Below are 24,084 nucleotides of genomic sequence, written 5' to 3' on the forward strand. Positions count from 1 at the left end.
CCTCTACCCATTTCCAGTTCTGGGCCTCTGCAGCCAGTCATTAACTTCTTAGGCATCTTGACCAGCAGGATGGCACTTAACCATCTCTGGTGAGGGGCTGGAAAGAGGTGTCTCCCTAACCTACAGGCTACAAACTGACAGTCTGCAAGCTGGATACAGCCCACGGAATGTGTTCTCTTTGGCTTGCGAAGTATTAAAATTTTTATTTAACTGTTTACCTTAAAGGCTAAGCCCAGTTGTGTAAGTTGTTCACTGCACAAGAGCACCCAGCCAGGGAGATGCATGAGGGAAGGGATGTGGGAACAGATGTATATGTATGACTGATTCACTTTGTTATAAAGCAGAAACCAATTAAAAAAAAAAAAAAAAAAAAAAAAAAAAGAGTACCCAGCCAGAGGGGGGCAAGTGAGGGCTAAAATTCAGTCATACTTTGTTCACTGTGCTGTGAGCCACGGCTCAGGGCTGCTACCATCCAGAGGGCGCACCTTTATCTGTTTGCACAAAGGGGTTGTATTAGTCCAGTATTAGTGATCCTGGTTGCTAACACTGAAAAATTGGGAGACTGTGAAGTCTAGATGATTGGCTTTTTTGGCAACGGCCCGAGTGGCAACTCCTCCTTGGCCTGTAGCCCACCCTCTCAGTTCACCGTGGGCTGCTTTAAGCTATTCTGTCATCCACCCAGTCTCTATAGGTGTTTGGGCTGTGGCCCAGGCTGTGGTGTGGGTGGGGCAGTCTTCCTTCTTCACCTTCTCCAGGAGGTTGTCCACGTCTCTCGGGTGACTGTTTCCATGCCAACCACTACTGGCACCCGCCCCTGGGAGAGGCCTGGCTCTGAGTGGAGCTTATGGGTCCCTCACCTCACCCCTGCTCTCCTTTCCCCACCAGGGGATTCTCCGCACGGGCCTGGAGGAGGTGGGGCAGTTTTTTGCCCTCCATGGCTCCTGCCGCCTGCCGCTTAGCCCCAGTCTGCTGGTTAGGGGCATCGTGCCCAGGGTGAGTGACTGGTAGGTTTGGGGCTCTCGGAGTGGGGAGGGCTCAGTGGAAGCCAGGTCCTCACTGAGCTGGTTGTCGAGAGAGGTGCGGAAGAAAGGCATATGTGGGGCCTCCTGCCAACGCTAATGTGTATGGACTTTTACCCGACAGCTCTGCGGGGTGGAGGAACTGGGTTGGGGGCTGGGCAAGTGCCTCTGCTGACGGTGTCGGGGTTGAAGTCCAGGCTGGTGATCGAGCACACCCTCTGTGCCTGGCACTGTTCTAAGTGCTTTCCTTTGGCTATCACATTTCATCCTCACGACTCTTATGAAGTCGGTGCTGTTGTGAGCCCCATTTTACAGAGGAGTAAACTGAGTTATAGGTGGGACACACGACTTGCCAGAAGTCACACAACTAGTAAGTTGTGTGTGGAGTGAACTGAAGGGATGAGAGACCAGGCGCAGGAGCTGAAGTCATAACAAACTGAACCAGGGTGATGGCAGTAGGGAGGGAGGAAAGGAATATGGGCTCCGCAGAAATCTGGAAGAAACAATGAGCAGCAGCTGGTGGAGAGTTGGAGAGGCCGTTTTCCTTCCTGGGCCTGTGCCACCCTGACCCTCATCACTACCCTCTCTACTGTGGCAGGACTGTTCCTACTTCAACTCCAATGCAGTCCCCCTCAAGCTCTCCTTCCAAAATGTGGATCCGCTGGGCGAGAACATCCGTGTCATCTTCAAGGTGAGGACACTTCTCTCAAGCCTGGTGGAATGTAGATGGTAGAGAGAAGGAGAGGTGGGAATCCAAGGGTGGCAGAAGCAGCCTCAGGGCCATTCTCTTCCTGCTGGTCCACACTGATGCTGCCATTTTAGTGTGTGAAAGACTATCGGGTGAAAAAGGAAATAGATTAATTATGTGTGGCCCCAGAGGGCTAGGAACAGTGTTGGGATGCGTAAGGAGGTAACTGACAGCTCAATATCAGAAGCGCTTTCTAGAAGGCAGAGCTACCTCAGCAGTGGAATGGATAAGGTGCTGACCTGGCTGTCCCTGGAGTATTCAAGCTGAATGACTATGGCAGGCGTGCTGAAGAGGAAATTCATAAATCAGGTGCAGGTTGGACTTAGATGAATCTTAAGGTGCCTCTAACTGGTACATCCATGATTCTGAGGAATAAAGGATAGTCTCAGAGCGGACAATCCAGTGGGGGAAATGAAAGGCATGTGTGACTTAGTAACATATATTTGTTGTGTGTAAGTTCCAAATCCAAGGTGTAAACATTCAAGTTTTAAGGCTTTGATGGTCAGGAAGGCTGCATGAAGAAGAGGACCCTGACTTCAGTGTAAATGGGGACGTGGGGTTGGGGGAAGAGCTGGAACACCACACGGGCAAAATGTGGTTCCTGGCCCATCTCTGGTGTTTGACCGGGTGTGAGCAGGTCTGAGTGTGAGGTGGGAGAACTGAGCAGTCCCTGGTCACTAGTCTGGGCCAAGGTTGCCCTCCTGGGAGATCTGGGAGCTGGAGGAAGTGGGGGAGGTGGTTCCGGTCATTGTCTTCCTTCATCCAGTGTGGGGACGACCTTCGCCAGGACATGCTGACCCTGCAGATGATTCGCATCATGAGCAAGATCTGGGTCCAGGAGGGGCTGGACATGCGCATGGTCCTCTTCCGCTGCTTCTCCACTGGCCGTGGGAGAGGTCAGTAGGGAGTGGGCAGGGCTCTGACTGGGCAGCTGGCGTGGGGGGCATTCTTGCTTACTGCCCTTTTACCATTCCCTGACGAGAACTGTGTCCTTCTCCAGAAAAATGAAAAGGGCAAGATTATCCCATTAGCAGCTGTGGAATGGCATTAAAAAAAGAAGGCAGAGGAGAGAGACTATTATAAAGTAAAGCAGACTTGGAGACATAACCAAGCATACTGTGTAGACTTTGGATCCCAATTCTAACAAACCAACTGTAAACAGATACTTTTTGACACAGTTGGGGGAAATTTGCATGTAGACTGGGTTAGACGATCAAAGAATGGTTGTTGAATTTTTGGATGTGATAATGGCATGGTGGTTATGTCCTTGCTAGTTATACTTGAAATACTTATGAGTGAAATGACATGTATGGGATTTACTTAAAAGTACTCCAGCTGCGAATGGGGTAGTGGGAGGGTGGAAGAGAAGAGGGGGAAGCAGGGCTGGGTGAGTGAAATAGATGAAACAAGATTAGCAAAGTGTTGATAATTTTTGAAACTGGTTTTGTGTGAGTTCATGATACCATTTCTTTATTCTTATATGTATTTGAAAATCCCATAGTAAAAGTTAAAACAAAAAAGGATCATGGCTATGAGCTGGGGGGACCAAAGAGTCACAGCATGGAGTATGAAACCAGGGGAATGATCTTTCCCCTTATTATCAGACTTTGTCCAAATACCCTAGAGCTTAATTTACAGGGAAGCATCCAGCAAAGCTCTTGTAGTCCTCTCCTGACAGACGCCTTCTCTCTGCTCTGGAGAGTGACTTGATGTCTCCCCTCACAGGGATGGTAGAGATGATCCCCAACTCTGAGACCCTGCGCAAGATCCAGGTGGAGCACGGGGTGACCGGCTCCTTCAAGGACCGGCCCCTAGCCGACTGGCTGCAGAAGCACAACCCTGGGGAGGACGAGTACGAGAAGGTAGGATTGAAGCGTGGGGGTGAAGCTGGGGTGGGATGTGCGTGACTCTGGCACACTGTGTTCCCACAAGGCCCACACATGCACAGAGAAGACAGCTCAGCTGTATTGGGAGGAAAGAAACACTCTTGGTTGGCTGGTGCCTCCAGATGTCTAGAGGTGGGTCAAATGACTTTTGTAAGCTGACCAAGAACATCCCCTGGTATCCAACTGGGAAGCCTTCGCTGAGTTCCTCTGGCAGATTGAGTTTGGAGGAGGGGGCCCTCTTAGTCACGAACCTATTCAGGTCCTCCTGTGTCCTGAAAGGAGTCCAGTGGTGCTTTGCAGAACAAGAGTTGGAAGAGTCTTTAGAGATCATTTTATCCAACTCTTCTTTTCATAGACGTGAATTAAGACTCACTCATTTGTTCCCAGTTATGGAGCTGGTTTGTGACAAGCATATAACCAGAAGCCAGGATTGAGGATAGATATGAGACAGAGATGATAGAAAAGGTAGCTGACCTTCCTCAGGCGGGTCTGTACTGGGTGGTAGGGCCTTGGTGACCTGCTGTGTTCTGTGGCTGGTCCACAGCTTCATGGCTCTTGCCTCTGGGTTAATTAAGTTTAGGGGAAGGAATAAATCATAATAACCAAGCTCATAAGAGAATGGCCATAAATCAGAAGCGATCCATATACTAACTTATATTGATCAATGGCTTTTATCCCTGAAGGAGAACCTACGTGGGCAACCAAATTATAATCAGAATGTTGTTTAGTGAACATGTAATTAGATGATCTTCCGAGGCCTTAAATGTTTGCATTCCCCAGGGTTTAATTCCTGGCCTGCTGTGCTCTTTGTACTCTTCTCGTGCCAGCTCATCATCTCTTATTACTTTACCACCCACTTACTGATGACTTCCAAAGCCATTCCCTTTTCCCTCTCTCACCACCCGACTGCTGGACCTCTCCGCTTGTGTTTCACCTGTACGTCAAACTCAGTATAGGCAAAACCGAGCTTTCTGTCTCTCCTTGTCCTCTTGAAACCTGCTTTTTGTGTTTCTGGATGGTATGACTCTCTCTGTGCAGTCACCCAAGACAGAGCCATGAGTCTTCTTGATGTTTCCTTCTGCCTCTCCTCTGCTTTACCAAGCCCTGTTCCCCAGGTGTCTCTTGAATCTGTCCTCTTCTTACCATTTCTTTCAGCCATTTGCTTTCTGTCCCCTGAACTACTGGACTGCCTCTCCTCCTTCCATTACCATCCTCTGCTGGATTTCAGAGTCTTTTTTTTTTTTTTTGCGGTACGCGGGCCTCTCACTGTTGTGGCCTCTCCCGTTGCGGAGCACAGGCTCCGGACGTGCAGACTCAGCAGCCATGGCTCACGGGCCCAGCCGCTCCGCGGCATGTGGGATCCTCCCAGACCGGGGCACGAACCCGTGTCCCCTGCATCGGCAGGCGGACTCTCAACCACTGCGCCACCAGGGAAGCCCCCAGAGTCTTTTAAAATAAGGCGCAAACTGCTCATGTCACTCCTTTGCTCTCAATTCTTCAAAGGCTCCCTGTGTCCTAAAAGATGAGTCGGTCATCCACAGCATTGCCGCAAGGCCTTCAGTAATCCAGCCCTGCCTGCCCCTGTGATCTCATCCACTGCACCTCCCCATCTTATGATAATTTATGCTGTAGTTTAGGGAGCTACTTGCATTTCTTCAATACCTTTAGACGATAGTATTTCCTTTGCCTGGAAAGCCCTTTCTTCCCTTTCCCATCCCTCAAAACCCATCCCCTGTATGTTGTAAATGTTAAGGTCCTCTACCCTTGGAAAGGAGTGATATTGTTTCCTCCCTCCCTCAACCCTATATACTATGTATACTAACATGTAGTTTTCAGGTATTAAGCAGCCACCATACAGAAGCACTGTGCTTGGTGCTGGAATTATGATTACTCCTTGCCAATGTAATAAAGAGTCATAATAAATATTATAAAAGCTTGTACAACAAGAATACACACAGAGAGAAACTAACTCAGTGTCTCAATGGGGTTTTTTTTGTTTTTTTTTTTGCGGTACGCGGGCCTCTCACTGTTGTGGCCTCTCCCGTTGTGGAGCACAGGCTCCAGACACGCAGGCTCAGTGGCCATGTCTCACGGGCCCAGCTGCTCCGCGGCATGTGGGATCTCCCTGGACCGGGGCACGAACCCGTGTCCCCTGCATCGGCAGGCGGACTCTCAACCACTGCGCCACCAGGGAAGCCCTGTCTCAATGTTTAATATCAGTCTTTCAAAAATAGCTCTGAGCTCTTCTAGTCTTTCTGTTAGAATGATGCTGGTAGTTTCTTATGGTGCCTTGCAGGAGGAAAGAACTAGAGTTACTTGTCTCTTGGCCACCTACTCAGCAGAGTACCTCCATCCTATAAGTGAAACCCCTTAAATCAGGAGAGCTCTCTTTATACAGTGAGACTTCCTGCCAGTAAGCAGCCAACACCCTGCATAACTTAGGTGATGAGACTAGTTACTTACTCTGTGGCAGAGTACAGGCATATAGCTGCTTTGTGAGTCAAAATAGGATGCCTTTCAGGTAGAAAGAACATCTGTGACACGAAGACAGGTTGATGGAGATGGTTAAGACTGGGAGTTGATGGGTTATACTTATTGAGTGGTTTCTTTTCAATTATATATTTCCCTATCATAGAAATCTCTTTTTCTTCCAGAAGGTACATTCTGTGATTTCTTTACAAACTTTCTATTCTTAACTTCCTAGGGATTAGTCAGCTGGTTTAATTTAACAAGTAGCCAGGGGATTTCTGTGTGTAGCTAGTTTTGTTTTTTTTTTTTGCGGTACGCGGGCCTCTCACTCCTGTGGCCCCTCCCGTTGCGGAGCACAGGCTCCAGATGTGCAGGCTCAGTGGTCATGGCCCACGGGCCCAGCCACTCCGCGGCATGTGGGATCTTCCCAGACTGGGGCACAAACCCTTGTCCCCTGCATAGGCAGGCAGACTCTCAACCACTGCGCCACCAGGGAAGCCCTGTGTGTAGCTAGTTTTGAAGTAAGCCTGTGGAACAGCCAAGAGGCTGCTGAGAGATAAGATCCCTGGACCCTGGGAAAGTGAGAATACTAAGTTCTGAGTGAATGGTGCCTGTAGGGGCTCAATGGGGAGGAGTCAGTGCAGGCTGGTAAGATCTGGGAAAGGTATGGAGCTCAAGGAAGGTCCTTGAAGGCTGGGGGAAAGCTTGCAGAGGGAGGTGGGAAGGGCATGTGTTCTATGAAGATTTCTCTCATTCCCAACTTTGTCCATTCTTACTTGGCTGTGACAACTGTTGCCTCTGCTGATGAGTCTTTCTTGAGTTCTTGGGAATTCCAGAAACCTCACACAGAGGATTTAGAGGATGAAAGGTGTCTATTCACTAATTCCATACAGTTTTTACTGGAAAGACAGATAAGGGGGCAAATGCTGACCAGAAAAAATAAGGTAGATCCAACCCCTTACTCCCTCCCCTCCTGCTTTAAACTCAGAAATTGCTCTAACACATTTTACCAACTAGAGGTGTCTGATTTTCGAGTGTAAAACATCCCCTAGAAGTGTTAAGCTGCCTCAGCTCTTCCTTGGAGTGAAGTGACTAATTAGATTAGCATTCATCTGTTACCAAGAACAGTGGAAATGGGAGTCATACTGGGGGCAGGGAGAAGGACAGAAGAATTCTGAGCAGGGTCAGGAAGAGGCCCTTAAGTCAGCTGCCTCCTTGCTGTGCTTGAGTTAAGGTCACCACAAACAGTTGGGAAAGTTGTAAACATCAGTCTTCCCTGATTATGGGCTGGTCAAGTCTGGGCTCCCGGATCAGTGCACTGTCTTTCCAACCAGTTTCCCAAGGAGAAAGAAAGGTGCAGAAGGTGGTGAATTGCAGATAACGTGGTGGAGATATACTTATAAGCCTTCCATCTCCTTTTGCCCCATAAGATACAAGAGAAGTTTCCGTGTGCATCAGTGTGTAAGTATGTGATGAAGGCTGAACAGGCAGATGTGAGAGCTGTTGGACTCATGAGAGAGGGGCGGGGCTGGCTGAATTCAGTCTGGCTGTGCCCCTGGGGTCCCTCCACACCAGCTTTATGTCCCCTCCTCCCCTCTGCCTTCCTTCTCCCAGGCGGTAGAGAACTTCATCTATTCTTGTGCTGGCTGCTGTGTGGCCACGTACGTCTTGGGCATCTGTGACCGTCACAATGACAACATCATGCTGAAGACGACTGGCCACATGTTCCACATAGATTTTGGCCGTTTCCTGGGCCACGCCCAGATGTTCGGGAACATCAAGCGGTAAGTGGTCTCCTGAAGCCAGGATGTGCGTGTAGGCCAGGGAGGTCAGCGGAAATGGTTCGGAGCTGGAACACGAGCCCGTGATGGGAGGGCCCGCACTGCAGAGTGTGGTCCCTGGGCTGAGCAGCTTTGGAGAAGAGAAGACTGAGAAAGAGGTCAAGTCCTTTCAGGGCCTTGCAGAAGAGGGCAGGCACCAGCCATTGTCCCTCACTGCTGAGGACTGAGCAAAGGGAAATGAGCCCAAACCACAGCAAAACGGGATACAACTAGATATCCAGGGAAAATATCACTAGCTCACAGGCAAGGAACCAATGAAGGATGTGTTTGGGGATTTTTTAAGATTAAGGGAGGAAAAGAAAAACGAAAATGTTAGAGGAGCCACATCTATCCATTTCACACAGGTGTTGAGGGATGAGGAGAACCATCCCCTGACGCAGCCCACAAAATGGGCTTCCTCCTTCATGTTGACCTTCTACCTGTATGTTCCCCTTGGCCCAGGGACCGTGCCCCCTTTGTCTTCACCTCGGACATGGCGTATGTCATCAACGGGGGTGACAAGCCTTCCAGCCGCTTCCATGATTTTGTTGACCTTTGCTGCCAAGCCTACAACCTCATTCGCAAGCACACCCACCTCTTCCTCAACCTTCTGGGCCTGGTGAGGAGCTCCATCCCTTTCTGAACCCCTCCTTCTTATCATCTGGCACCATCTTTAAGACTCCCTTGTCTTGCTTCAAAGGATTTCTGGAGATCTACTTCTCTGAGCCCTAGGTAAAGGCAGGGCTCAGACCACCTGGGGACAATGGTGTCTGCAGGTATCTGACTTCCTGCTCCAGCCCCCCCAGTTCCTGTGGACTGCTAGCCACTGCCCACAGCATCTGCCTGCCACCCTCTAGAAGGGTTAGGGAGCCTAGCTGTAGAAAATCTTGCCTTATGGTAAGGAAGAAGCAAGAATTCCTTGTTGTTACAGGCACCCTCTCTTCTTCTTTGCTCTTCTAGATGTTGTCCTGTGGGATCCCTGAGCTCTCAGACCTAGAAGACCTCAAGTATGTGTATGATGCCCTGAGGCCTCAGGACACAGAGGCCAATGCAACTACCTACTTCACCAGGTAAAACTCTCCGTATGAAACAATGCTGCCCACTCTGGGTAGTTAATTTCCAGGCTGCCGGATTGGGAAGAGCAGGGCTAGGGAAACGGGAAAGGCTTAGCTCCAGTGGCAGAGCTTAGAGTTGACAATATAGGTCAGTCGTCCCAACTTTGCCTTTGACTTGGGTAAATTATTTTACTTCTCTCAGACTCAGTCTCCCGTCTGCACTTGGGTGCTGACCTTTATATAGAGGTATTGCGATCCCCTACTTGCATTCTCACCATGTCTCGGTCAAGGATTTTGTCTATGGGGCAATGTATAGTAGGGATTTTGTACTAGTTTCTAGCTCTCTGGATCAGAACCTTCCCCCTTGTCAAAACATGGAATTCCACGGTTCTGTTTTCCCATATTTGACGTTCTTAGACACACTTTGTGTGAAAGCAGGGAAGTGTCTGTATACTAATGTCTACTGTTTTGTCCATTTTATTATGCACCCTTTTTGGAACTTAGCGAGCTAAATTTTCTCTGTTGGGTCTAATACAGTACCTTTCCTTTTGAACTAAAATCTCTGGATTGAGCTTTGTCTGGTGAGGTTCCATTGTACTGAACCTTGAAACTCAGTTTGACAACAGTATTTAGACATTTACATGGTGAGCCCACGGTGGCGTCCCTAATTCCTTCCTACCTTGGTTTAACTGTCTTTGGCTCAGGTGGGCAGTGGGGGGAGATAAGACCCCCAGGTTCACAGAAATAAGCTGTATGCTGATCATTGTGTGCAATCATGCACTCTATGAGGATATCACACAGGGAAAATGATCTGATCTGAGCTGAGTATTAGTCTCAGGTGTCAGGGGATATTTCTCGAGATAGTTCTGCCAGGCAGTTGGGACTTGGGTGCGGGGTCACATCCTTTTCTTCCCATCCTCCTGCAGGTTGATTGAGTCCAGCCTCGGCAGTGTAGCCACAAAGCTCAATTTTTTCATTCATAACCTGGCTCAGATGAAGTTCACAGGCTCAGACGACCGGCTGACCCTTTCCTTTGCTCCCCGCACACACACTCTCAAGAGCTCTGGCCGCATCACTGATGTGTTTCTCTGCCGCCACGAGAAGATCTTCCACCCCAACAAAGGCTACGTAAGTGTCTTCTCCGATCTGACCCTCCCTTGCTCCCCACTGCCCCAGCTTGTTGGGGTTCTGACTGTTTCTTCCCTTCCACACTGTGGGCGCTGGAGTTGACTGAGCACCCTGTGCTGGGAGCAGTCACACACCCCTTCCTTCTCCACTGCCCAAGTGGCCTGCCTACAATCAGGGAGCTGAGTTGGATGGCTGTTCCCTCTGAGTCAAGGGTCTTGTGAAACAAGGATTCTTGTTAATCTTTGCTTTCATTTTGCTGCATATGTATATTATCTTTGTCTCCATTAGAGACATTTTTATCCTCTTCCTTCTGGAAAGCATAACTCCTCCAACACACATATGCGCACGTGCGCGCGCGCGCGCACACACACACACACACACACACACACACACTTCTGTCCCCTCACCTACCCCCTTCATTGGGTGTAGAGGGTTTGGCAGGGAGTATTCTCTAAGATTTGGATTTTGCAGATTTATGTGATAAAGGTGATGCGAGAGAATGCTCACGAGGCCACTTACATCCAGAGGACATTTGAGGAGTTCCAGGAATTACACAATAAGCTGCGGCTGCTCTTCCCTTCTTCCCTCCTGCCCAGGTAGCTGTTGCCTTTACTCTCTGCACTGAGGGATACTGGGGAGGGAGAGCGGATGGGGGCTGGGCAGGACTGCAGGAGTGAGATACTGCCCTTTGGAGAAAAGACCTATGTCCTTGGCTTTCTCCTCCTGGCAATGAGTTTGATGACAAGTGCTCCCCCTGCTTGTCATGCTCTTCTGAGGCTCTCAAGAGGTCTTCCTCCAGCCTTGAAAATAAGCTTGGGTCCACCTGCCAGGAAAGCAACCTGGGTCTAAAGGCAGGGGATTGACTGAATCTGAAGATTTTTCCAAGTTTCTAATCTTCTAAAGAGTAAAAGTATGTTTCAAATAGATAAACAAAATGCAGTGTATATACAAAATGGAATATTATTCTACTGTACGATTCCACTTACATGAAGCACTTAGAGTAGTCAAATTCATAGAAACAGAAAGTAGAATGGTGGTTGCCAGGGAGAGGGAGCAAATGGGGAGTTGTTTAATGGGTATAGAGTTTCAGTTTTGCAAGATGAAAAGGGTTCTGGAGATGGATGGTGGTGATGGTTGCACAACAATGTAAGTGTACTTAATTCTGAACTGCACACTTAAAAATGGTTAAGATGGGAGACTTCCCTGGCGGTCTAGTGGTTAAGACTTCCCCTTCCAATGCAGGGCCTGTGGGTTCGATCCCTTGTCAGGGAGCCAAGATCCCACATGGCTCGTGGCCAAAAACCAAAACAACCCCAAAAAACCATAAAACAGAAGTAATATTGTAACAAATTCAATAAAGACTTTAAAAATGGTCCATATCAAATATATATATATATTTTAAAAATGGTTAAGATGGTAAATTTTATGTTATGTGTATTTCACAACAATTTAAAAAAGCGATTTTTCAAGTGAATTTTTACCTTGATGGGGAAAACTGGGGGCTCCAGAGCCACTGAGGCACTTCTGGGGAGCTGTAGGACTCTGCTCAACAGTTTGGTTTTCTCATCCGGTGTCCTAGGAACTGTCTGGTGTGAGATGCTGCGTGTGTGTCCTTGGCACAGACCTGGGGAGCTGGGGGAGGCATGGAGTCAGGGAAAGGTCCTTGGGAATGGAGGCTGGTGAGAAATGCAGATCGGGTGACTGAAAATGCAAGTGAAATGTGACTAAATCCTGTTGCCTCTTCATTATCTTTCCCCATCTTCCCCCTCCTGCGTCGCCACTGCCCACCTGCCACTGCCCACCTGCCGTCCAGCTTCCCTAGTCGCTTTGTGATTGGCCGCTCACGGGGAGAGGCGATGGCGGAGCGGCGGAGGGAGGAGTTAAATGGCTACATCTGGCACTTGATCCACGCAGCCCCTGAGGTGGCCGAGGTGGGTGGCTGCCTCTGTTCCTGGCTGTCCCTGGCGCTGGTGGGGGGTGGGGGATGCGGACGGAAGCGGGTGGCAATCGTGGAGGGGACCTGGCTTTTCTGGGTCTGGAAGAGGTGGGTGGGTCGTGGCTCCAGCCCCACGGGACTATGCACAGAAATGCAGTGAAGCACAAACATGCAGCTGGGCACGCGGAGAGACATGTCCGTGTTACGTGCCTGTAGTGAGAAAGAGCCTGAGGAAATGGAAGGTTTTGAGCAGGTTGAGTGTGTGTATCCGCCTAGATTTTTCTTTAAACAAATGGTACTATAATGGGCATAAAGACAAATACAGTCATCCGGAGTCCCATCAGCCTAAAAAACCATCTAACCCCACTTACATGTTTCCTTCCTATTTATCCATATATAAATGTGACTTTTACAGTTTTATAGCGGTCATAGCTTAGATATAATGCTATATTCTGTTCTTTTTTCACTTAAGTGTTTATAGTAAGCATAACTTTAAATATGTGTACCAAATTAATACACCAACTTGCAATACCATAATCTCTTTAACCATTCGCTTCTTGAAAGATATTTAGATCATTCCCCTCCCCCCTTTTTTCACTATTAATGCTAGAGTGGGTATTTTCACACATTTTAGTTTTTGTTTTTGTTTTCCCTAATTGCTTAGTAAACATTCTCAAAAGTAGGATTCATGGTCTTTGTCCAAGGCTGGGTCAGGCATTAGTTCCCTGACCAGGGATTGAACCCTGGCCTGCCAGCAGTGAAACGCCAAGTCCTACCCACTGGACTGCCTGGGAATTCCAAGAACAGACTGCTTTTGACCTGATGTGACCTACTTTTATTTGATTTTTTTTCTTTTTTTTAAACTTTTGTATTATGAGAACTTTCAAAACATATAGGAAAATAGAGAAACAGTATAATGAATGCCTATATATCCATCACTTAAACAGTTGTTATTTTGACATGTTTGAGTCATCTATTTTTTATGAAATATTTTAAAGTAGATCACAGACATCGTGACTTCTACCCCTAAGTACTTACTATGCATCTCTAAAAAACAAGGACATAATCTTACATAACTACACTGTCATTATATCACCCAAAACATAGTCCATATTCAAAATGTCCCTGTCATCTCCAAAATTCTTTTAACAGTTGGTTTGTTTGAGCCATGACCCAAACAAGAACTGCATATTACATTTGCTTGTCACATTTCATAGGTCTCTTTTAATGTGGAACAGTCCTTTTCCTTTTTTCACTGGGCCATTGTCTTACGGAGGAATGACCCTGTTTTCTGATTCCATTCCAGTGTGATTTGGTGTACACCTTCTTCCACCCCCTGTCCCGGGATGAGAAGGCTGCGGGCACCAGCCTGGCTCCCAAGTCCTCAGGTACAGTGCCTTCTCTGTGACATTTCTGCCAACCTCTCTGAACCATTCCCAAAGGTCATTTTTCCTGCCCCTGCCTCTTCCCAGTTCTCTTTCCTTGACTTGTCTCTGTTCCTTTGCTTACTGGCTAGAGAATCTGGTTTCCCACTCAGGCTGTGGGTCCACAGCTCCTTGAGCAGATTCCCCAGGGACTGGATATCCTTACACACTGGAATTGGATAGACACCCCCAACCCAACTCTGAGTCATGTTCGTGGATGCCACTTGGCAGATCCCCGATGGGGGTATCAGGACTCTGATGTGGAGTTACTGGCAGGGGGTCAGAAGAAAACAGAAACGTCTGCCTGGCACCAGACGGGGACAGGGCTGGCCTCATGACCTTTCTTAGTTTCCTTTGTCCCTACAGATGGCACATGGGCCCGGCCGGTCGGGAAGGTTGGGGGAGAGGTGAAGCTGTCCATCTCCTACAAAAACAACAAACTCTTCATCATGGTGATGCATATTCGGGGCTTGGTAAGTGCATACACAGTCCTCATTTGGATCTTTATCTTTCTTCTGGTACTTTTCTGACTGATCAGACCTTTTCTGCCCCCCTCTCGTGAGAGTAACCACAAAGATTACTGAATGAATACCCAATGGGCCTGCTACCATGCTAGGCCTATGGTATGACCAAGCAATACTAGACACAGCTTCTTACTACCTGTGGTCTTTGGCAAGTAGCCCAATTACTCTTAGCCTCGTTAAAATGAGGATAATGTTAGTACCTATCTCATAGGGTTGTTATAGGGATTAAATGAGATAATGCATGTAGAGCACTTGACATAGTGCCTTGTATTATTATTATGGTGATTATTATAAGGGAGAGGCCCAAGGGGCTTATTTCCTGGTTATAGAGGTAAGGCAGCCATGTGACATCCTTCAAGCATAATCAAGGCAGAGTATAATCACTACATTTTTGGTATGATTCTAAGAACCTTGTGAGTGGAAGGGGAAGGGAACTCTTACTGAATACTGCAATGTGCTGGCCTTTTGCAGGTTGGGGCATTAGTATGTAGCAGGAGGTACATGAACTTTGGAATCAGAGAGATCTGGGTTTCACTCTTACCGAATCATTCATTCATTTTATTCAACAACTCTTCATCAACTGCCTACTATGTGCCAGGCACTCATACATTAGCTCTGGATACAAGGGTAAACAAATAAAATCCCTGCCCTCAGGGAGCTTACATTCTAGTAGGAAGAGGCAGACAGACAAATAGTTAAGTTAAATATATGGCAAGTCAGATAGTGGTAAGTGCTCTGGCGAGAAATAAAGAAGAGAAAGAATACTGGGGTGGAATGAAGCTAGCAGCAATTTTGCAGAGTGACCAGGGAAACCCTCATTGATGAGGAGGTATTTGGGCAAAGGTGGAAGGAGGTGAGGGAGGGAGCCATGCACATACATCTGAGGGAGGATTGCTCCAGGCAGACGGAGAAGTTAAACCCAAAAGCCCTAGTCAGGAGCCTGCTTGGGGCATGTCAGGAACCACAGGAGGAGGCCAGTGTGGCTGAAGCCCCTGCAGCAGAGGGGAGAATAGCAGATGGTGAGGTTGGAGAGGGCAGACCAGAGCCTTGGTCCCACAGTCAGGAGTGTGGCTTCTCCGTGAGTTAGATGGGAGCCCTTGGAGGGTTTTGCGCAGAGGCGTGACAAGATCTGACTTAAGTTTTAAAAGGATCAGGCTGAGTGAATCACTAATTGGCTGACCTTGAACAAGCAACTTAGTCTCTCTGACTCATTTCTCTACCTCTTAGGGGTTACTTGGATCAAAATAGACAAAAGATATTGGGCAGAGATATCTGGGGACATGATGGTTCATTCAGAACAGACCAAGTTATGGCATGCCCTGAGCATTCGTATACAAAGTATAGACTGGATATCATAGGCAATCTGATTGATGTTTTAGGAGGACACCTAACGTTACCATGGTAGGTGTTTCTAGCAGAATGCAATGAGCTGGGAAACATAAATTATTGTGCATTGCAAGAAGCTAGGGTCTGGATCAGGGAGGGATCACAGGAATGGTGATAGAGAGACAGATAGAAAAACCTTCATCTTTTTTTTTTTGGTTTTCATTCCCTTTGTAGCAACTGCTCCAGGATGGGAATGATCCCGACCCCTATGTCAAGATTTACCTCCTTCCTGACCCTCAGAAAACCACTAAGAAGAAAACCAAAGTGGCCCGGAAAACCTGCAACCCCACCTACAATGAGATGGTATGTGGAGAAGGTGCTGGGTGGGGCTGGGGTTGGCCGACTGTGCCAGTTTGCTAATAAAGTTGTATTGGGACGTGGCCATTACTATTCATTTAAGTCTTGTCTGTGGCTGCTTTCATGTTGTAGCGGCTGGGTTGAGTCATCCTGACATAGATCAGAATGTATGGCCTATAAAGCCTAAAATACTTCCTGTTTGGCCCTTTATGTAAAAAAGTTTGCTGACACTTAGGGTAGGGACTCCACAGCTGGGGCATGGTCCGTGGGGAGGAAGAGCCTGCTGGTCCTTTGCTGATAATGAGCTGTGACCCAATGACAAGCCTTCAGTTGCTTGAGCTCTGAGCTAAGAGCAGGGGTCTTTATTTTTTTTTATTTTTTATTTACTTATTTGGCTGTGCCAGGTCTTAGTTGCAGTTGCAGCATGCATGTGGGATCTAGCTCCCTGACCAGGGGTCGAACCTGGGCCCCCTGCATTGGGAGTGTGGAGTCTTATCCACTGCGCCACCAGGGAAGTCCCCCCAAGAGCAGGGTTCTTTAAAGCTTCCCTTGGGTTGCTTTATGCTTTCTCTGTTCCCTCCGGCTCTGTCTGGTTGGGGAGGTAAAGTGGTCTCAGCCAGATCAGATCACACCACCACAGACTTAAGCATCTCCCCCTTCCATGTTCCCTGTCTCACTACTTCCCTTTCTTCCCAATTTTGCATTTGCAGCTGGTATATGATGGAATCCCCAAGGGAGACCTGCAGCAGCGGGAGCTACAGCTGAGTGTGCTGAGTGAGCAAGGATTCTGGGAGAACGTTCTGCTGGGGGAGGTGCACATCCGCCTGCGAGAGCTGGACCTGGCCCAGGAGAAGACCGGCTGGTTCGCACTGGGATCTTGAAGTCATGAGACTTTATGAGCCCAGCGGAGCCGTGGCCCAGGACCCCAGGCTCATGGCAGAAACGGGGGAGAGGACTCTCCCTGTTTGACTTGTCCCTTCCTTGTGTAGGGGCAGGGCCCTCGGTGGGGCTTCCCTCTGTCCCGGCGGATCGGGCCTTCGTGGTAGGAGGCAAGGAGAGTAAAGATGCTCTCTGCTATCCGCTCCTCTGCAGACTGCATTTAGGTTGGTTGTGATGAGCAGCCCCTTGGAGGCTGTGAGGGTGCAGCAAAGTTTTAAGTTTACCTTGTGTCAAGGGAGCAATGCCTGGTTTGAGGTGTGTGGGGTGGGCTGTAGAAGTAGCATTTGGGGGGAGGGTGGGTGGATATTTTTATTTTTATTTTTAAAAAATGAAATAGTAACGTTGTCCTAACTGGACAGGAAGCCTTGTGAGAAGGGACTCACATGTGCCTCAGAAGGCAAAAGAGGAATTGGACTTTTTGTATGATTGAGGTTCTTATTGGACTTTTCCCTAGGATTTTGTTTGTTTGTTGTTTTTGCATTTCTATCTATAGGAATTATTTGGGGAGGGGCCCAGTGGGCCCTCAGTTAGTGCCCTCCGTCTCTGAGGCAGGTCGGGAGGGACAAGGAGGGCTGCATGTGCTGGACTGAGGCCTGCGCCACTGGGCCTTTCTGATTTTGCCTCCAAAGGAGAGCGATGTGATACCTACGTGTGTAAGGAAGGGCCTTCCGTATGGAGGTCTGCAGAGGACCTGTGTTCAGGGACCTGGGCTCTTTTGGGGGGAGTTTTTCCTCTCGTCTTCCCCTATTTTGCTAGGACTTGCCCTGAATACTGTCTTCTACCCCTCCATTCAGCTCTTCTAGGGGTCATCTGGTCCCTATGAATACGCCTGGGTGCTCCCCCATAGGTCTCTCCCTTCATTTTTCTCTGGTGGGATAAACTGCTGCCTTGGCCCTTAGGTTTGGTTTCACCCCAGGGTGTCTTGGCCCTAGGAATGGGCCTCTAGGCTGCAGGTGCCAGCGTGGCTGGCTGTTGGGTGGTTTCTGGGAAGCTTTCCTCGTCACCCACCACTCCTTTTGTTTTGCTGCTTTTCTCCCAAACTCCATTTCTGTCACATTTTTTTAATAAGAATTTCTCTCATTCTATGGGGCCATAAACCTATTTTGTCTGGAGCCAAAGGGATGCCCCAGCTGAAGAAAAGGGGTGCGGGTGGGGGATCCCATCAAAACTGTTGTTTTTTCCAGTGATTTTCTTTGGTTCTGAGGAGGCTGGATTGAGATGAGCTGGAAGGGAGAGACTGGGTCTCTGATCTCTTAATACTCTTCATTCCCTACCAAATGGATTTGAAATTCACTCGTGCGCTTTACTCCGAAAGGTTGTCTTCCTTGAAAAAAGGAGAGACTTTGAATTTGATATTAACTTTCTAAATTGGCTGGTTGTGCCCAGTGATTGGGGAATGGAGTTAAGTGGGGATACGATGTGGACTGTCCCTCCCCAGCTCCAAGGATCAGAAATTCCCCCTTTCGCTGACTCATTCCATAACTGGAGAAAGAAGCTCCATTCATTGAAGCCACAGAGCAGCAAGGAAGTTTAAACTTTTAAATTAAAACTGTCAAGGATAAAGCTGGCTGCTGTGGGCAGGGGTTAGGGGAGTGGAGAACAGAGGTGGAACTTCTCTAGATGAATGGACCAGAGATGTGTTACTGGCTTTTTGCCTGTAGCTCATTTTACTTTGACCCTCTATGCCCCTGTTAAAGAGGTCTGTGTACTGTACCCACTTCCCAGACATCCTTTATCTCCTACTTTCTCTGGAATTGTATTTTCTAATAAATGATGTTTAGAAAAACAAAACTATCATTTTCAAGATTTGTTGATGTTTAAACGTTTAGATTAAAACATCTGACATACAAGATGAAGATAATAATGATAGTAGTGTTGTCTCTACAAGTGGTAACTTTTATACGCACTGGTGTGGTGCACCTGGCATTTCACACGCGTCAGCTAAATCTTTCCTTAAAACAACTTGATCAGGTGAGTATTATCATCCCTGGTTTACAGATGGAGAAACTGAAGCCCAGAGAGATTAAGTAATTTGCTTAAGGACATAGCCAGTCGGCCTTGGCTCTAGAATTTGAACCCAGGTTTATTTGACTCTTGAGTGTTTTAATATACATGATGTCATTTTTCATTGCAACTACCCTGGAAAGTAGACATGGCTCATTTGTTAATTCTGTCGACAAACTTTTACTGTGCTTACCAGTGCTACCTGGTGGCATGCCTCCATTCATAAAGAATACAGACCTTGGAGCTGGGCCCTGGGCCCTGTACCAGGTAACCGGCTGTGGGTTACAAAGATAAATTAAGATAGTTCTCTGCATTTGAGAAGTTTACTGCCTAGTGATATTTAACCAACCCCATTTCATAAGAGAAGAAACAACCCCTGAGATGCCATGCAACGATTACGTTGTTAGAGCAGAGCTGTAGCCCAGAACTGAACCCCAAATGGAAGCTGGAGGTGACATGACCCTTGTTCAAGCAGTTTACCCAGAAGTTTTCAAAACTCTCCAGTGTGGAGTCATATTTCATGCTGGGAAGTTTTGTGGGGCTTCCAAGGGACTTTTAGTAATAACAGTAGTAAGTGATAACCTACCTGCTGTGTTTCTAAGTGGTTTTGAGGTGTCACTGCAGTTCTGGGCAAGTCCCAATGGACCTTTTAAAAGTTAGAACTTGAAACCGGCAAGAGTCTTAGTTAAGGAAATTTCTTGGCCAAATGGGGTAGAAATCTGAACCACCCAGAGGGAGTGGGAATGAGAGAGCTGGGGAGTTGGGGGAGAGGGGATGCCCAGGGAGAAGAGAAACAAAAGAAGCCCAGGAGACTGGATTTTCTGCGTTTAAACAGAGGTGGTAAAAATGAAGTAACTGGACTTGTTAGGATTTGGGAGCTAAGGGTTAGACTGGACTTGAAAAGTCAAAAGCAAGGCAACATTTTAAGTTGGGAGGTAATTCTGGTGCCTGGGACTTGTCTGAGGTGTCTGTCCACAACACTAACGGCCTTCTCTGGGTCAAGTGAGTACCAGGCACTGTGCCTACTAAGATGACAAAGGTGTGGATCCCGTCCTCAAGGAGCTCAGAGTCCAGCTAGGGAAGCAGACATGGAAACAAATGATTACAGTGCTGTGTCTCAGGGACAAAGGTGGAAAAGGGGAGGGGTGGGCAGGTGGAATGGGAGCTATTTGAACTGAGTTCCATCAGAACTCTGGATTTCATTCTTAGTATGATGGGGATGCCATTACAAGGTTTTGAGAAAGGGACTGCAGCACTCTAATTTATGTTTTCAAAGGTCATTTTGGCTGCTGTTTGAAGCAAGAATGGAAGCAGTAGTCTAGGAGGGGAATGAGAGTAGCATGGGGATAGTGAAAGGTAGTTAAATTCTGGATATATTTTGAAGGTAGAGCTGACAGGATTTGCTGTTGGATTGGATGTGGGGTTGAGGCAAAGAGGAATTGAGGATGACTCCTAAGTTTAGGGCCTTGGCAACTGGGCAAAAATGACTGTAGGGGCATTATGGGATGGGGAAGATGGGCTTGGTGGATCACAATTAAGAGTTTTGATCATGATAAGTTTGAGATGTCTGGACATCCAAGTAGAGAAGTAGGAGGATGGAATCTGAAACCCAGTGGAGGGGTCAGTCTGGAGTTTAGAAGTGGAGGTCAGCATTTAGTTGGCATTTAGTGCCATGGAACTGGATGAGATCACCTAGGTTAGAGAGGCTAAAAAAAAAAGACACAGGTGACTGAGCTCTGATACAGGTCAACATTTAGAGGAAGAGGAGGAGTCACTGAAATTGTAGGGAAACCAAGGGAATGGTGTCATGGGAGTCTAAAGAAAAGTATTGTCAATATCCTAGGGCTGCTGTAACAAAGAACCACAGACTGGGTGGCTTAAACAACAGTCTCACAGTTCTGGAGGCCAGAAGTCCAAGATCAAGGTGTCAACAGGGTTGGTTCCTTCTGAGAGTTGAGAAGGAGAATCTGTTCCATGCCTTCTCCTAGCTTCTGGTGGTTTGCTGGCAATCTTTTGCATTCCTTGGCTTGTAAGTACATCATCCCAGTCTCTGCCTTCATGTTCACACAGAGTTCTCCCTGTGTGTGCGCATGTGTCCAAATTTCCCCTTTGTGTTAAGACATAGTCATGCTGGATTAGGGCCCACCGTAATGACCTCATTTTAATTTACAAAGACCGTATTTCTAAATAAGGTCACATTCGTAGGTACTGGGGGATTAAGACTTCAATATCTTTTAGGGGAGTGCACATCAACCCACAAGTCAGAGAAATGGATTTGGCAAAATGTTCTTAGTGATCTTCATAAGAGCTGTTTTAATGAGTGTTGGGGATGAAAGCCACATTGGAGTAGCCTGACGACAGAATAGGTGTGGAGAAAGTGGAGACTGTGAGAACAGACAACTCTTGAGAAATTTTTGCTGTAGTGGTGTAGAAACTCGGAGGTGCAGGAGAGGTTTTCTTTTTTTTGTTTTTTGTTTGTTTGCTTGTTTGTTTTAAGATAGGTGATATTAACCCATGTTAATGTGAGTGTTCCACCAGCTTAATGAATAAACATTGTGAAACTGTCTCAGTATAGGAGATGCAAAGCTGCTAAGGAACTATCTAGGGGGACTTCCCTGGCGGTCCAGTGGTTAAGATTCTGCGCTTGCACTGCAGGGGGGTGCAGGTTCGGTCCCTGGTCTGGAAACTAAGATCCCACATGACGTGCTGCCAAAAAAAAAAAAAAAAAGGGAACTATCCAGGAATGCCCGGCATGGATGAAATTTGTCATTACAAATAGGAAGTGAGTCAGCATGTCTGAGTGCTTTTCTCCAGCAATGGCTAGCTGCAAGGGGGTAGGCTCAGAATAAGTGGATAGTTGGGTTTCACTAGGGTTGGGGTTTTGCCAGAGAATATTGGTGTAGAGCACAAGAATGAAGGGTCTTTGCAAGGGGGTAGTTTTCATACTGAACCATGGAATTCATGCTTGGGTAAGGAGGGAAGTGAAGGAGGGTGATGAATCACAAAAAAAGTGGTAATGGCAATGGTTTGGAGGTTTGGGGGGATGGGGGGCAGTGATAAGTACCTGAATAGGGATTCCAAGGCAGCGAGCTGGAAAGATAGGAGGTGGTTTCCGGAGTGTGGGATACTTGGAAAAAGATTTTGGAGGTGGTACTGACTGAAAAATGAAGTGAAAAGGTATACACCCTATACCTCAGGTCCTGCAAAATCTTTAAAAATAAACTTAATTAGCTGAGGTTTAAATTATCTTCTGCCAAAGTGCCAGTCAGCTGGACCGTCTAAAGACTTCTTGTCTTCACCAGCACGCACACAGCCCTGGCAACACAGCGCTATCTCTGCGAACAGAACTGCCCTCCCTCTGCTGCCTGGTTGATAGCGGGCTGCAGGAGATGGTTCACACTTTAGTTTCCTGCAGAGACTGACAAGGCAAAGTCACATATTCTTAGTTTTCCAGTACTTTATGATTGCATTTTTTCCCTTTAGAGCAACTTCCAAGGTAAGGAAGATAAAAAGTATGTATCCAATGACTAGATGGGGAAGGAAAGGCCCATTCAAGATGTTTTAAGGAATATTTGGGGGGAGGCTCATGGTGTTAGTGATAAATTTGAGAGTGGAATGTAAAAGTCTTGGCCACAAGGAAGATGCTATTATTTTAAAGTATTATTACGCTTCCATTCATTCAACAAACTGGCACTTATTATGTGCCAGTCAACATGCTAGGTCAGTGGTTCCTAAACTTTTTGGTCTCAGGACCCCTTCCTTTATACACTCTTAAGAATTGTTGAGGACCCCAAAGAACTTTTGCTTATGTAAATTATATCTATGGATAATTATTGTTTTAGAACTCAAACCTGAGGAATTTAAAAAATATTTATTAATTAAAAAATAATAAACCCATTACATGTTAACATAAATAACACTTTTTTTTTTTTTTTTTTTGCAGTACGTGGACCTCTCACTGTGTGGCCTCTCCCATTGTGGAGAACAGGCTCCGGATGCGCAGGCTCAGCAGCCATGGCTCACGGGCCCAGCTGCTCCACGGCATGTGGGATCTTCCCGGACCGGGGCACGAACCCGTGTCCCCTGCATCAGCAGGCAGACTCTCAACCGCTGCGCCACCAGGGAAGCCCCAACATAAATAACACTCTTAATGAAAAAATATTTTTTTCAAAACAAAAAAGTCTAGCAAGAAGAGTGGCATTGTTTACATTTTTTTCCAAATGTCTTTAATATCTGGCTTTATAAAAGACATCTAGGATCTCATATCTGCTTTTGCATTCAGTCTGTTGCCAGATCCCACATCCTCTAGAAGGTACATGTCCACTGTATACTCATGAGAAAATGAGAGTTAAAAAGGAAAATCGGCTTCCCTGGTGGCACAGTGGTTAAGAATCTGCCTGCCAATGCAGGGGACATGGGTTCGAGCCCTGGTCCTGGAAGATCCCACATGCCGCGGAGCAACTAAGCCTGTGTGCCACAACTACGGAGCCTGTGCTCTAGAGCCCACGAGCCACAACGACTGAGCCTGCATGCCACAACTACTGAGCCCGTGTGCCTAGAGCCCGTGCTCCACCACAAGAGAAGCCACAGCAATGAGAAGCCGCGCACCGCAACGAAGACCCAACACAGCCAAAAATAAAAACAAATAAATTAATTAATTTATAAAATAAAAGGAAAATAGCAGCTTAGTATTATCATGAAAATATTTTTGACCTTGAGGATCCTCTGAAAGGGTCTTAAAATGGGATCCCCAGGGGTGCCCAGACCATACTTTGGGAACTACTGGCATACAGCCCTCAAGGAGCTGAGACCAGCAAGAGAGAAGAACATTTACAGGGATATATAGTGTAGTGCTCTAATAGAGTATAACAATATAATTCTGACTGGGAAGGTCAGCAAAGACTTCAAGAAGGTGTTGCCATTTGAGTTGGACCTTGAAGCATGAGTAGGTATATAACAGAGGAGGTGATGTCTTTCTTGGCTGAGGAACAGCGTGAATAGTGGCATGAAACAAGCCCAGTGTTCCTAGAGTATAACCTGCATGAAGGGAAGTTACTGAAGAGAAGGCTGGAAAAGTATAGTGGCAGGACAGACTGTACAGAGCCTTTATTCTGCAGGTGATGTAAAACAATTGTTAGCTGCTACATAACAAATATTAGCTGATGTTTGTGCCCCTACTCTATCGAGGGTAGGCACGATATTAGGCATTTAGTTCACTTACCAACCCACTGAAGCTTTGAGTGTTTAATTTGCATACTTGGATCTCTTGGTCTATTATTAAACTGACTCCTACTATTAATACATTTTTTCTGAAGTTCTGAAGTTCTTAGGATTGTAAATGAGATATTTCCAGAGATACGGATAATAAGATAAAAAGGGGTTAACCACAGAAATCGAGGACCTCTTAGTTTCCTAGAAAGAAGGCTGTTCTCTGAACAGTCCCAACAAA

The 24,084-nt window shown here is 47.1% G+C and overlaps 1 protein-coding gene across 2 annotated transcripts in view; it reads left to right on the top strand.

Moving 5' to 3' along the window:
• Window positions 1-16,573, top strand: part of PIK3C2B (phosphatidylinositol-4-phosphate 3-kinase catalytic subunit type 2 beta) — a 39,615-nt gene extending 23,042 nt beyond the window's left edge. For both annotated transcript variants that reach the window (XM_060088447.1, XM_060088448.1), the window contains 14 exons: window positions 886-993; window positions 1,618-1,710; window positions 2,534-2,663; window positions 3,493-3,629; window positions 7,737-7,906; window positions 8,405-8,561; window positions 8,903-9,012; window positions 9,924-10,125; window positions 10,597-10,721; window positions 11,939-12,056; window positions 13,368-13,449; window positions 13,852-13,958; window positions 15,570-15,698; window positions 16,403-16,573. In XM_060088447.1, the coding sequence (XP_059944430.1) occupies window positions 886-993; window positions 1,618-1,710; window positions 2,534-2,663; window positions 3,493-3,629; window positions 7,737-7,906; window positions 8,405-8,561; window positions 8,903-9,012; window positions 9,924-10,125; window positions 10,597-10,721; window positions 11,939-12,056; window positions 13,368-13,449; window positions 13,852-13,958; window positions 15,570-15,698; window positions 16,403-16,573 (1,839 nt within the window). The remainder of the gene's footprint in view (window positions 1-885; window positions 994-1,617; window positions 1,711-2,533; window positions 2,664-3,492; window positions 3,630-7,736; window positions 7,907-8,404; window positions 8,562-8,902; window positions 9,013-9,923; window positions 10,126-10,596; window positions 10,722-11,938; window positions 12,057-13,367; window positions 13,450-13,851; window positions 13,959-15,569; window positions 15,699-16,402) is intronic.
• Window positions 16,574-24,084: the final 7,511 nt, after the last annotated feature.

Source organism: Mesoplodon densirostris, chromosome 2 (assembly GCF_025265405.1).
Source record: "Mesoplodon densirostris isolate mMesDen1 chromosome 2, mMesDen1 primary haplotype, whole genome shotgun sequence".
In the NCBI taxonomy this organism is placed as follows: domain Eukaryota; kingdom Metazoa; phylum Chordata; class Mammalia; order Artiodactyla; family Ziphiidae; genus Mesoplodon; species Mesoplodon densirostris.